The sequence below is a fragment of the Bemisia tabaci genome, chromosome 7 (assembly GCF_918797505.1).
Source record: "Bemisia tabaci chromosome 7, PGI_BMITA_v3".
Lineage (NCBI taxonomy): Eukaryota > Metazoa > Arthropoda > Insecta > Hemiptera > Aleyrodidae > Bemisia > Bemisia tabaci.
The window spans coordinates 16,509,163-16,522,087 of record NC_092799.1 but is presented as its reverse complement, the minus strand read 5'-3'; the positions used below and the strand labels follow the sequence as shown (position 1 = coordinate 16,522,087).

Here is a 12,925-nt window from a genome sequence, read left to right as displayed (position 1 = left end):
TCTGCACCCGTGGAGATGAACTCCACTGAGCAGGTACAACGGTTTTAGTGATTTCATATGCACTTATGTGTGGTAAATTTCATATTTTCTTTATACTTATATGAGACGAGAAGTGAGAGGGTATAAATCCCTAAGCTGTGCCACCTCCCGTTTTTTCCCGTGGGGCGTGCAACTATTGGGCACGCACGCTGCCTCACGGGTCATTTCTTATCTCCTTTCTTAAGCCGTCGCTGTTGGGCCCGAGGCGTTTTGTCCGCACGAACTGGTTGAAAGATCAGTTTCCACAGAGAGCCATCAGTGAAAGGAGAAAATATTGTCGCCGAGCCACGTTACAAATTCCTCGGAGATTCATTCTTTGTGGGCACTTCAGAGAGCACCGCCCCCCGACTACACACTGAAAAGCTTGAATGTTGTGTTTATGAAGAGGGCCCCTTTGTTGTGACTCGGGACGTCTATTTCGGGGCGCGCGGTCCCTCGCGTCGCGGGGACACTCCAGGTAAGATTGGCCGAACACCTTTCCAAGATGCTAATCGAGAGTGCCAATAAGGCGCAACACACCCCTGGACCCGGGTGTCAAACGCCCGGGACCATCCCCTCGAGGCAATAAATACTGGAAATACCTTAAACAAACACCCGGCTTCTTTTTCACGCGTTTTCGAAAACTCGGCCGTAAAAAGAGCGGACAGAAATAAACCAAGCCCGCGCTGGCCGCGCCACTCGAGATGAGCCACTTGAAAAGGGAGCCAGATTCCTGAGACAGGTCACTTTCGGGAATCTGGAGAGCATCCCCACGCGATGCAGCCCTCGCTGAGTGACGCTCCGACACCCCTCCCGAAGGAGCCTTCCGAGAACATGCATCACGTAGACTCTCTTAACCTTTTGACCCAGCTCAGCTGAGGGTTCCCTTCCATTTGTCAGTGTTAGCCCCCCTCCCCTCCCGCCGACCAGACACTGCAAGCATCTTATTGTTATGATATTAATTTCTATCGACGCTCGATCGAAGGAGTCTATCCGCAGTGTTTTCTTTTCATTTTCCGGATGCACTCAGCGCTGCGTCGAGAGTGTGGCGGCGGGGAGAGGGGGTGTCGGGTCGGGGGGAGGGAGCAACCCCTTTTATGATTTGTAACCGCGGAGCATTGTCTGCGCCTCGTTTTAATTTGTTACCTATTAATAGGATCAACATTCTATCGGCGCGGAGTCGGACACCTTCCATTATGGGAAGCGCTTTAATGAAGTGCGCCCTCTCCGCGGGAGGGGCGCGGGGTGAGTTTTTGTGACCCGTACACGTCTCGAAGCCACTCCGTATTAATTTAATGTTGGTCTCATCCTCATCGCGAATCGTCCCGGGTCCCGGGGGTGGGGGGTTTACTCCTTTCTTTTTTAATCCGTTTTGTCGGTGCATTGAGTTTGCTCATCGTGGGTTATTAAGTTCGGCGATCGCATTGTTTGTTCCTGCCTTTCGAGGCCTCGAAGTCCATTACATTAATCATGGATTTGGTTTCGTTTTCGGCGCGGCGCCCTTTGTTTGTTTCACTATCGCGTGATCGACTCGGCTTGGGCTTGTGGTTGATCCGAGATGCGTTTTTTATTGTGTCCCGAGCCATCTGGAGGTCTTAATAAATTTTAACACTTGCAAAGTGGAAGAATTTGATGGTAAAACTCTTGGGTTCTCAGCGGTCCGGTTGGGAATCTTCCTCTCCTAATGAACTTCAATAAAAATAAAACCGCAAATCAATTTTTACTTCAGTTAGTAATTATCATCATAAATTATACGATGTGTCGTTACCAGATCTCTGGTTAATTTGGTAACGATTATTTTTTACATACGACAATGATGGATATTAATGATATATAATTTTTAAAAAACCACATAAAATAAAAACCGACGCATTTAACTCGACTGCGAAAGTTCTTCTACTACTACGTTATGACACATTCCGACTATTCTTATCATAAACGGATAATATTTACCAATAGCAAACTTTGTAAAGAAAAATGAACAGAAAAAACCACCTGAAAAATTTAAAGCCATTCCTGGGTATTATGATTGAGAAGAATCCATGATGCTTTCATTCTTTCGAATCGTATGTGCATAGGTAATTTGATTTGATTCATTGCACATACCTAGTTCTTTTTGGCATTAGGAAGTTCTATTCAGCTATCAATGATAACAGGAATATCCCTTGTGACACTCTGCCTGGAAAGGGGTCATTAGGAAAGGGCAGACGTAAAATTTTTCACTCAAACTGCAAATCATGATGTATATGTCGCCGCATTTGTAAATTTTACCAGATGCTTCTTGTAATATTTCAAAAAAACTCTAAAAAAAATCCGTGGTAGGTTCCACCGTTGAACTTTTAAACGACTACGTTTTATAGTAACGAAGGAAGCTAGTTTCCACATTATTTCTCACCTCTCATTCCAATGTGCTCTCGGGGGTGGAAAAAAAGAATCAATCCGAGCGGCGAGTCGGAGGTCTCTTTTCTGGCCGAAACAAAGCTGCCAACTCTAATCATCGGTCGGGGCTTCCGATCGGATCGCGGCGGCGGCGACTCCGGGGCCCGGGCAGGTCGAGCAGGGGTGAATACATTAGCCAATAATTTACACGTTTCGTAATGAAATGTAACTGAATGTACCAGCCCCACACGTGGTCCGAGGGTGGGGCGCAAACCCAAAGGCCATTGTGGCCCCGCCGACCCCTCCGTAACGGGTAATTAGTACTTCGAGCACCCACCAGATCGTGCACCCTCCGCCGAGTCGCGGGGGTGACACTCCACCCTCGATTCGACGCGATTTCGGCAACGTCGACGGTCGTAATGTCGGATTAAAAGAGTGTCTTGTCTTTGTCGCAGACACGTCCGACCCTCGGGGGTGGCGGCCGGGCCAAGTGCGCGGCCTCGTTTAGAGGCAATTACTTTTAGGGTCTTGCAGGGGTGCGAGAGTTGAAGTTGAAAGTGTTCTGGTTTTAAAGTTCGATGGGGTCGGATCGAGTCGAGTCGCCCGATGAAAAATGAGCCATCGAATTGGAGACGCATTGAACTTCTGTATCTGCAGCAGTTATGGAACCTATTAACTCACGAAAGGGTTTTTTCAGGTTAATTTTTACTGGAGAAAAAAGTCGCTTGGATCCAGAGTCCAGACTCTTAATCACTGGACAGAAAAACACATTGGATCTAGAGTCCAGACTCTTAAAAACATCGACAAGAACAAGTACTCTTGAATCAATCAGAATCTAGCTTCAATCAAGAACCAAGCCTCTCAATTTAAGCGGATTCCGTTTTGATTCAAGCAAAAATCCGATTGAATCAAGAGTATTTTTTCTCGTAAATGTTTTCAAGAGTCTGGACTCTAGATCCATTGTATTTTTTTCCAGTGACTACGTGGACAAGAAAAAATACTCTTGCTTCAATCCGATTTTTCCTTGAATCGTAGAGCCGAGCCTCTCGATTTAGGCAGATTTTCTTTTGATTCAAGCAAAAAATCCGATTGAATCAAGAGTATTTTTTATGTCAACGTTTTTAAGAGTCTGGACTCTAGATCCAAGCGACTCTTTTTCCAGTGTTGTAAGAAAAATATTTGCGGGGTTCAAAGTAGGTAAATCATTTCAAAAGAGAGGGGAAAAAGCGTATCTTTTTTCTTTTTCTTTATTTGCTTATTTTCTGATTTTTCTTTTAATACAGAGAAAATAGTTGTTAAGCAGAGAAAATCAAATTTTGGATTTGACTAGATTCGTTTCTTTTTTACTGTTTCAAGAAAAATGTAACTTTGACGTTAATGCAGTTCACACGGTAAAAAACTAGCACTAATCCGTCCTTAACTTAGTTAATTGCAAAGGTCTGTGAGAATTAAGGGCGGAAAGCACTTCCTTTGTTAAACCAACGTTTCGTGGAATCACTAGAGTTACCTATTTTAAGTAGACGTGAATAGTCTTTTTTACCGACATATAGGTACTCGCGAGATAATAACTAAGTGCGGCAACTCTGAATAAATATTTGAGGTCCAGAGTTCAAATTAGCTTGTGATAAACATTATGAGGTAAGGCCTCTAACAAAGCTGCAGTACTCATTTTAATTTCATAAAATTGCTCGCTCAATAAAGCCTCTTACAAAATAAAAATGCGAGGATTCGAAGATTATAAGTAATTTTGAAGCGCCTGAAAAACTACAAGCGAGATGGACTGAACTGATAAGAAACCTCGTAAAAGTTGTGATGTAAAACGACTCATCCGGTTGGGATACACGTGCCTAATATTCAAGAACAAAAATATCTGCGAGAAATTAACATGAAAAATGTACTTTATTTGGGCAGCATAATTCACGGGCTTCGAGTTTACCGAGGGAATGACTTCGGGGCCGGCTGATTAACGAGTTGTGATAGCGGCCATTTTAATTGCTCGTTCGGCCCACAAAAAGTATCCAAAGGCTTACATTTCACAAACTTCGCAAAAAGACTGGCCGGGGGGCTCGTAAAGGTAATTACGGGAGGCGCTCAAAAAAGTTTATTCTTGGATAATGACTTTTCGCACGTTGCATGCAGATCGTGAATAATGAGGGAAACATTAACTACTTCATTCTTGCACGCGTAGGTTTGATCCCCCCCCCCCTTCTTGTTAGACCGGGTGCACAGAGCGTCACGAATTTACAGGGCGTTCACAGACTCGTGGCAAAAAATTACCGCTCATCCAAGCCTCTAAGTCCCCACTGACCAAGAAAAAAAGAAAAAAAATTAGCTCAGCAATCGAACATTAGGAATTTCATTTTGAAACTAGGTAACTTCACAAATAAAGATGTTTCATTCTAAATTAAAATACAGAGATACTTTTCTCGCGGTTGTAAAAAATAGTGAGACGAATAAAAACAAGGGTTTCTATATGCCGTCGTGCCTACTTACAAAACTCAAGAATTTTCTTTCGGTCGCCGAAATTTTAGGACAAAATTATGCTCCCGATTTTTCAGCGGTATTGACACCTCGCTTGAGGATTATGGGTGTCGGCATTTGAGCAAATCATAACGATCCTCATTGCAACGTCTCTGATTTTTCACGTTTATTTCGTGCCCTTCCAAAGAAACTATAGAACACTCACTTCATTCGGATATTGAGGGAACCAAGTGGAAATACTGGAACATGAGATGACGAAAACTCGTGGCGATGGTTTGATTGATTTTACAACGTCAAAAGTAAAAATTATGAAAAGAGAGAAAATTATAAAAAGTAGCAAAACAGAATATTCCATGGAGGCAATAATGTCAACTGATGTTTACTGATAATGCGTTATTACGTTATCATCCTTGCACAAAACTACTGGCGCCCTCGGGGGAAAGAAGAAAACATCAGTGCATGGTGATATAAGACACAAAGGCAATCAACGATTGACTTTTGAACTTAAAACATAAATTTAGATTTCCCGTTATCGTGCCTAGTCGGGATGTCGCACCATTCGACAAGTTCCAGATTCCGTGTCTACGCACTTAACTTCTGAGTTTAATTCTAAATTCTACCTAAGTAACATAAATCAAAATCAATAATAATAATCAACAACAATAATGAGATTTGTCAAAATTAAAAAAATTCAAGTGAGATTAATATTCGATTAATATTATTAGTGAGAATGAGGAATATTCGATTATAACTCGAGATGAAGACTGTTAGTTCCAAAATGTCCCTCTATAGTTAGTAAAAAATTATATGCGGACCATTCAATTGATCACACGCAAGCCCTAAACCCTCCAACATAGCGTTTAAAATTTAGCTTCGAAATGATGTTTTAGACCAGGTGCAGTAGAATCGGTCCTAAACAGCAAATCAGTCCGGCAGATGCTAACGACATGTTCTGTTAATTTTGCAAACAGTGCAACATGTGACGAGACAGAGTTGTCGGCCGGAAGACAAGATATTTTCATCAAAATTGATGACGGTACAGAGTAATGGGTCGCAGTTATTTGTTCCACTCATTTTTTTTTAAGGCTGCCTCCATTTACAATTTTTTAATTTATGAGAGAGGGAGGGCTGGAACTTGGATAAACAAATAAAATCTCGGGAGATAACATCCAGACAGGAGGCTAGGGTTATGAATCCATCACCGCTTCACCGATGTTTTATGCGACGAGAGGAGGCGAAGGGAAGGTCTCGCTTCTTCCGCGGCCAATAATAGAATGAATCGTAACTCATCGGAGCCACAAAAATTAGGAGCCCTCCTTGGTATCCAAAAATCCGGAGTGCTTGCTTAACGAAACACGCTCTTCGAAGGCAAAACTGGTGAGTAATCTTACTGCCAACGAGATTAAGAAATCATCGAAGGAGAAAAGTTAAAATTGAGGGGCTTGGAGAACAAGGCGCACAAATGCAGTTTTTGCTATTTCGAGAAATAAGTGTTTGAAGTTTCGAAATTACATGGAACCTTATGACGGAGAGAAATTTCAAACTGACATATTTATATGCTTACAAATTGGAATTTGGGAGCAAATTTTTCACAGAATATGCATTAGGATTAGTTTAACTTGACATCATTAATTTCTAAATTTTTTCAAAAACTGCACTTATGCGCCTTGTCCTGCAAGCCCCTCGATTGAAGTTCTGTACCAGGACGGAAGATGCGCCTTAAATTGGCTAGGTATGCTTGAAAACTACTTGGGAGTGCGAATAGTTAGACCAAGTTTAACAGAAAGGAACCAAGTCACATCAGCGATTGCCAAGTTTAACTGGGCAATTAAATTTTTTACGAGAGAACGGTTGTTCGGATTTCTTTGAAAATTTGAAGGAATTTGCTTCGCACCACGGAGAATTTTCACTGAAATTTACACGAAAATCCGCACAACCGTTTTCATGTAAAAAATTAAATTGCCCAGTTAAATTTGGCAATAGCTGATGTGGCTTGGTTCCTTTCTGTTTAACACGGTCCAGTTATCTCAAGAAATAGGTACGGTGAGATTCGTCTTGATTCAGGATTCGGCTAACTAGTTCATCACCTGATCAGACAATTAAACTAATCACGAAAACTTCAGTTTTGTTGTAACGAGAACAGATGGCTTATTGTTAGTTTAAGAACCGGAACTCCATTCAATGGAAGAAGTGAACGACAGTCTGACTACGGTCACATTATATTTCTGACGGTCGCATTCCAATTCATTCTCACCACATACGCCTACTTGAAAAATAGTAAACACAGAAAATTAAACCACAAACGCATCTCATGAGTCTCGTGTTGGAATTTTAAACGGAATGATTCGATATGATGAAACTTTGCAAAACTTGACGTGATTTCTGTCAAACCATGGACATATTGTAAAGCATTTCAAATTTCATTGAACTTTACTGTGCCATCAAGGTCTTTCATTCAGAAATGTTTAATAGGGGATAACCTCCAAAACTGGAGAGAACAGCCGACTTGATATCCTACTAAAAGAGAACTCATTGAGTCAAATTGTTGTTGACTAAATTAATGTAAATCGAGATTGATTAGTACTCGAAATCATTTGTAACTACGAAATGATGATAACGCTTCAAAATGTGTTCTTCAGACGTTAAGACAGCACTCACCATAAACGGTGTGGTATCCAAACATTGTCAATGCTACATGAGCATTTTCCAATCTGGGGTGTCGTCGATTAGGTATCACTGTAAATATATCCACTCAGAATAATCTGGAACTAAATTCACTGATTAGAGAAAACTGTAAACCTCAAAAAGCCTACTTGATTGGCGTTGGCAAATTTCAGGCTCGCGAATTCGAAATCATCAAGCCTACGCAATTTTTCAGGCTTCAAAGTGAGTGTGTGAAAGTACGCACACTTTAAAAGCAAACACTTCACTGTATCAATTAAATTAAAAACCGAATTCGTAGAACAAAATCGGATAATTCGATAACACAATTCCAATCGGGTATCAACTTCGGCGGAATGTATTCGTCAACACAATAAAATCCAATCGACCGTTGGAGATGAGGGTAAAACCAGTAAAACGCACTTGATGACCCAATATTTTCACGTTTGGGTGGATATCCGGAAATTCTTCGCACAGAGAAATCACAAAAATCCAACGAGGACCGGCGTAATTCACTTTCGAACACGAACACTCCGCAAAGTTACGAGCGGTATTTCGACGAGAGAACTACGCACGTATCGCGGCGGCGGCGAGCGAGGAACGACTGATTTTGCTCACAACACAGCAGGATGGATCCTGACACGGAGACCCGGTCTCGCGCGCGGGAGGGGCGGGGGGTCCGCTAACCTCTGACGTCACCGCATCGCCGAGGCTTTTTTGGGCTCCGCGGCCGGGCCAGGGCAGCTCACAATGCAACAATACCGGCTCCGAGGCAATGACATGTTTCCTCATGTTCGGTATTGTTCGAAAATCCCCGGACCCTCTTTTGGATGGGAGAAGTAAAAAATATCTTTTTACATGCTTTCAATACTGTCTTCGATCCTTTCTTCTCTCGAGTGTGTTGCATGCAAGCGAAGTGCATCTTCGCCGGGCAGGAGGTGCATGGATTAACGATTTTTTGATGGGCCGTGAGGGAAAGGGTTCTCACTTCCTGGTATTTTGAATGTTTTACAAACCTTCCGATGTTAGGCTCCAGTAAAGGAGAAAATAATGGGAGGCTGATTACTGCGGAACGAACGCTTTCTTTACATTTGAAAGTGATTTTTTTATTTAAAATAGAAAAAAGCAAATGAAGAGGGAAAAGTCGTTGACGTTTCTTCGAATCAAAGGTTTGTTTACTTTCCCTTTCATTTCCGGGCTTCTCACAACATCTAAATCAATCGACTTTTGAGAAATCGAGAATCTGTTTTTTTTTTCCTTTTTTTTCGGTTTTTTAATTCTTCCCTTCTCTCTATTACAATCAGTAAATAGACACTTAAAATATTTGATGGGCTCGGAGGACAAGGTGCATAAGTGCAGTTTTTGAAAAAATTGAGATATTAATAATTTCAAGTAAAACTAGTCTTAATGCATATTCCGAGAAAAATTCGCTCCAAAATTCCAATTTTTAAGCGTCAAAAAGTTAGTTTGAACTTATTACCGCCATAAGGATCCATGTAATTTCGAAATTCCAAACACGTTTACATGTATTTCTTGAAGTAGCAAAAACTGCACTTATTCACCTTGTCTTCCAAGCCCTTCATTTTCTTTGTCATCTTGATTTTTTTGTCGTTTTATAGAAATTTCTCCCTAGATTGAAATTATAAAAACTAAATGTTTATTAGCTCCTAAAAGAAAATTCTTTAAGCACTTTATAGTGCGGTCGAAGCACATGTGCAACAATAATTTTACAAAAATAATTGCATATGTTATTCTCATCTTATTTTTTTCAACTCTTGTGCATCACCTGTTCAATGAACCTGCGGTTATTAATAGTTACCTTTTCACGGTCCTTTAAATATATCTTAATATCTTGCAAAGTAGTGCGATCTTCTTTAGTTTATTTGAATTCAACTTTTCTAATAGTGCAATCTCAGGAAGGTTATTTTTCTGTCACTTCGGCTTACTTTGCATGAGGTAAAGATTGGAAAATGATTTATCACTATATTATTTTTTCTGATGGAGCAGGATTTAAAATTTCAAGAACACGCTTTTTCAATGAATTTTACAAGTTACTCATCAAATTTTTCTTTAAATTATAAATTATGTGATGTCCTTCGGTGACATTACAATCACATGTTAAAACATCATAGATGCACAAATTCGACTATATGTCTTGCAATGAGGAACTACCATCTGTAGCGCATTGAAACAGCATCTCCCTTCTTAAGGAAAATAACGGCAAATATGCTGTCTAAATCAAGGCAGAATCAATAGTTCCTAGATGAAAAATTTAGTAAAATCGGACTGCATTTTGCAATTAGGAACTAAAATTTCCAGTTCATTTCGGAAATGGCATTTGTGCCATAAGTTTCCTTATGCAGGTGCGTACTTTTGTAGATGAGTCTGTAATGGAGATGTTGCGTGTGTGAGGAATTTACGATTTGACCATTCATTCTTATGTAAAAGTTCGCGAGAAACACGATGGTGCCACTAGTTTTCTCTGAAATCAACTCCCAAGCTCAAAAAAAGCTCTCAAGTTGAGGCCAAAATGGAGGGGATATTCCACCCTACCCCGAGAGTCTACGTCTACATCAAGCAAACTCTCCTTGCAAAGATAGGGAGCAAATACATTGACAGGGCAGCCACTTTATTTGGGGACTCTAAAACTGAAAACACGGCATCACTGCTAATGTATTTCTTCCCTATCCTTTGCATGAAGAGTTTGTTCTGATGTAGAAGTGGACTCTCAGGATAGCGTGGGATATCCTCTCCACTTTGGCCTCAACTTGAGAGCTTTTTTTGAACTTTGGAGTTGATTTCAGAGAAAATCAGTGGCACCATCGTGTTTCTCGCGAACTTTTACATAAGAATTAAAGGTCGAATCGCAAATTCCTTACACAAGCAACATCTCCATTGTAGTTCTTTTTGCAAAATGTGGTCCGATTCATCTTCGCCAGTCCTCAAACATTTCTGTTAGTAACTTCAGGATCGAGAAAGTAACGACGCAAATGCCAGCAGTAGCAACGCTATCGCTCACATGCTACTAACAAATGAATGGGAGTAATTATAAACTCTAATAATTTTTTCTAATTAATTTTTTCTGCGATGGATATTCTCAGGCTGCGACGTGGTGGCCGATAGCTCGGAAATAGAGCAGCAAAAGTGAGCGAGGCTGGGAGAGGTCGAAGGTCTCATCAAACGGGAATTGCATACTTTCATCGCGTTCGCAGAGCCTTTCCGAACAATGAGCATGCGTTTCAATTGCACGCATTTAAATCCAAAAGAACTATGTTCATCCCGACATGAGCCCTGCGGTCCATAAGGATACATGCATAACAGGGCTCACGTCACAACGCACGTAGGTCTATTTGATTTAAACGCGTCCAATTGCGAAAACGCCACGCCAGGCGTGGGCTGACGTGTGACGGACATATTTACGCGCTGCGCTTCGCTCCTGAATGGAGCACTTTCATTTCGACTCCAACTTAAATTTGCTCGAGCTTACGCGCATAAATTGGGTCCAATTGCACCTTGCATAACTTGAGCTTTTGCAGTCGCGACTGGAGTGAGCTTTACGCAAGTTTCGGTTTCGACCGAGGAGTCAAACCAAATAAGGTTCACAAAAAGGGAGTCTCTGTAATATGTCTGTAATGGACAGTCTATTAATCTATCTGGTGATCGCAATCTTTGCTTCGGTCGGGCAAGATGGATACGTCACTCTAGTACTGCTCTGATTTATGGTTGCATGCGGATTGTTGTCTTTTTGTACATTACTGGCGAAAAATTGTACAAGCAAATAGTGAAGGCAAAATTATTTTTCTGGTTGATTAAAAAAACCAATTCCAAAATTAATTTCTCTTATATTAATGGGGAAAAAAGATTATGGAAATATGTTTAATGTACAATGTTAAAAGCAGTTACCTTATGGTTATTACCATAATATATCCGATTTGCGATCCACCAGATCGTAACCAGTGATACAACATTTTCGACGTCAAAGTAGTCAAAATTGCAGATTAAAGATATGAAGGCGTACTCGATTTTTAGCCTTTGGCCCAGGGGCAAGAAGTGCGGTAGAATAATTTTGACGCTAATGTAGCTCAAATTGTAAGACCACAGAAATGAGGGCACGCCAGATGAACAGCCCAAAAGTTAAACTTTATGTTTCTGAAAGAGCTTGATGCAAAAACGGCTTTTTTGCCCTCCCCCCCTCTGGAATTTCTTCGAACTTTGTCTACTGATTACTCATACTTAAGCGCTTCTTTTTTCAAACTTTCAGACCCCCAAAATGTCTTCTTCTTATTAAGGTGTTCCTGCAGGGACTCCATATCGACCTAGTTGGCTCTGTGATTAATATTGACTGACTAAATATTTTTCCCAACTTCGCAAGTGAGATTTTTCCCAATAAAAATTTTCCAAATTTTCATACTCCCAAAATGTCTTCTTCTTCTTTTTAAGTCGTTCATGGGACTCCAAAATGACTAAGCTGGCACTGTGATTAGTATTGACAAACTCAATATGTCTCCCAACTTCGCAAGTGAGATTTTTCCCAATAAAAATGGAGGGATAAATCCCATGAAACGTCCCGTGAAGCCAAAGCCCGACAGGACATTACGAGGACGAGCGACTGAAAAATGTCTTTGAGTGGACGTTTCGCTTGGAGGATTTTCAGGAGCGCGAAGTCGACTGCTCGGCAAGACGTCACGTGCCCGCGATGCGCGGTGCAGTATGAGTGGCGGCCGGATTCAATTTGACGAGCACAAAGGGAGTTTTAAAACGGAGGAGATGAAGATCAAGACCCGGGGACCGGGGGCACCGGGGGCACCGGGGGGCTCAAATAGGACACTGGCACCAGCTCCAGCTCCCGTTCATCTTTCCAATCCGGGAATGCTTTCGTTAACATATGTTTACTCCCCCCCGTCCCCACCCCGCCACGTCGCCCAAGAATCCGCTCAACGTTGCAAAATCGCCAGCGTCAAATGCAACGTGCTCCGAGACGTGGTAAAAATTGATGAAAATTAACGGCAAGGAATGGATCCATCTCTACTTAAAATACCTTGGTTGGTGAGTAAGACATGCTTATGTTGACGCTAAAATGGTATCAATGAAGCAAGCAATTAGCAATTGCCGGTTATTGGGTAGCCACAGGTGGATGAGTAGTAATGCGTGAAATTCATAAATAAAGGACGAAAGTAGGGTAGGGGATTATTTGAATCAGTGCCTCTGATACAGTCTGTAAGGCTGGAGCCTAAAGCTGTATGGCTCAGCACTACTGCCTTTAGTTGGCTCCATTTGATCTAAAGTGGTGGGGCTCAGTGCTAAGTTGTTTTTTCCGTGCAGGGAAGAAGAGGGAAGTTCAAGTAAAGACAGAAATCTCGCATGACCAGATACCAGTACTGTACAC

The 12,925-nt window shown here is 41.5% G+C and overlaps 1 protein-coding gene across 3 annotated transcripts in view; it reads right to left on the bottom strand.

The window, feature by feature from the left end:
• Ten-m (teneurin transmembrane protein Ten-m) overlaps window positions 1–12,925 on the bottom strand; it is a 709,737-nt gene that overhangs the window by 344,237 nt on the left and 352,575 nt on the right. The window contains exon 1 of one of the 3 annotated variants that reach the window (XM_019040131.2): window positions 7,537–8,167. The exons of the other annotated variants lie outside the window; for them this stretch is intronic. Within the exon in view, the coding sequence (XP_018895676.2) occupies window positions 7,537–7,561 (25 nt within the window). The 5' untranslated portion in view covers window positions 7,562–8,167. Of the gene's footprint in view, window positions 1–7,536; window positions 8,168–12,925 lie in introns of those variants that run through there. 3 annotated transcript variants of the gene reach the window in all.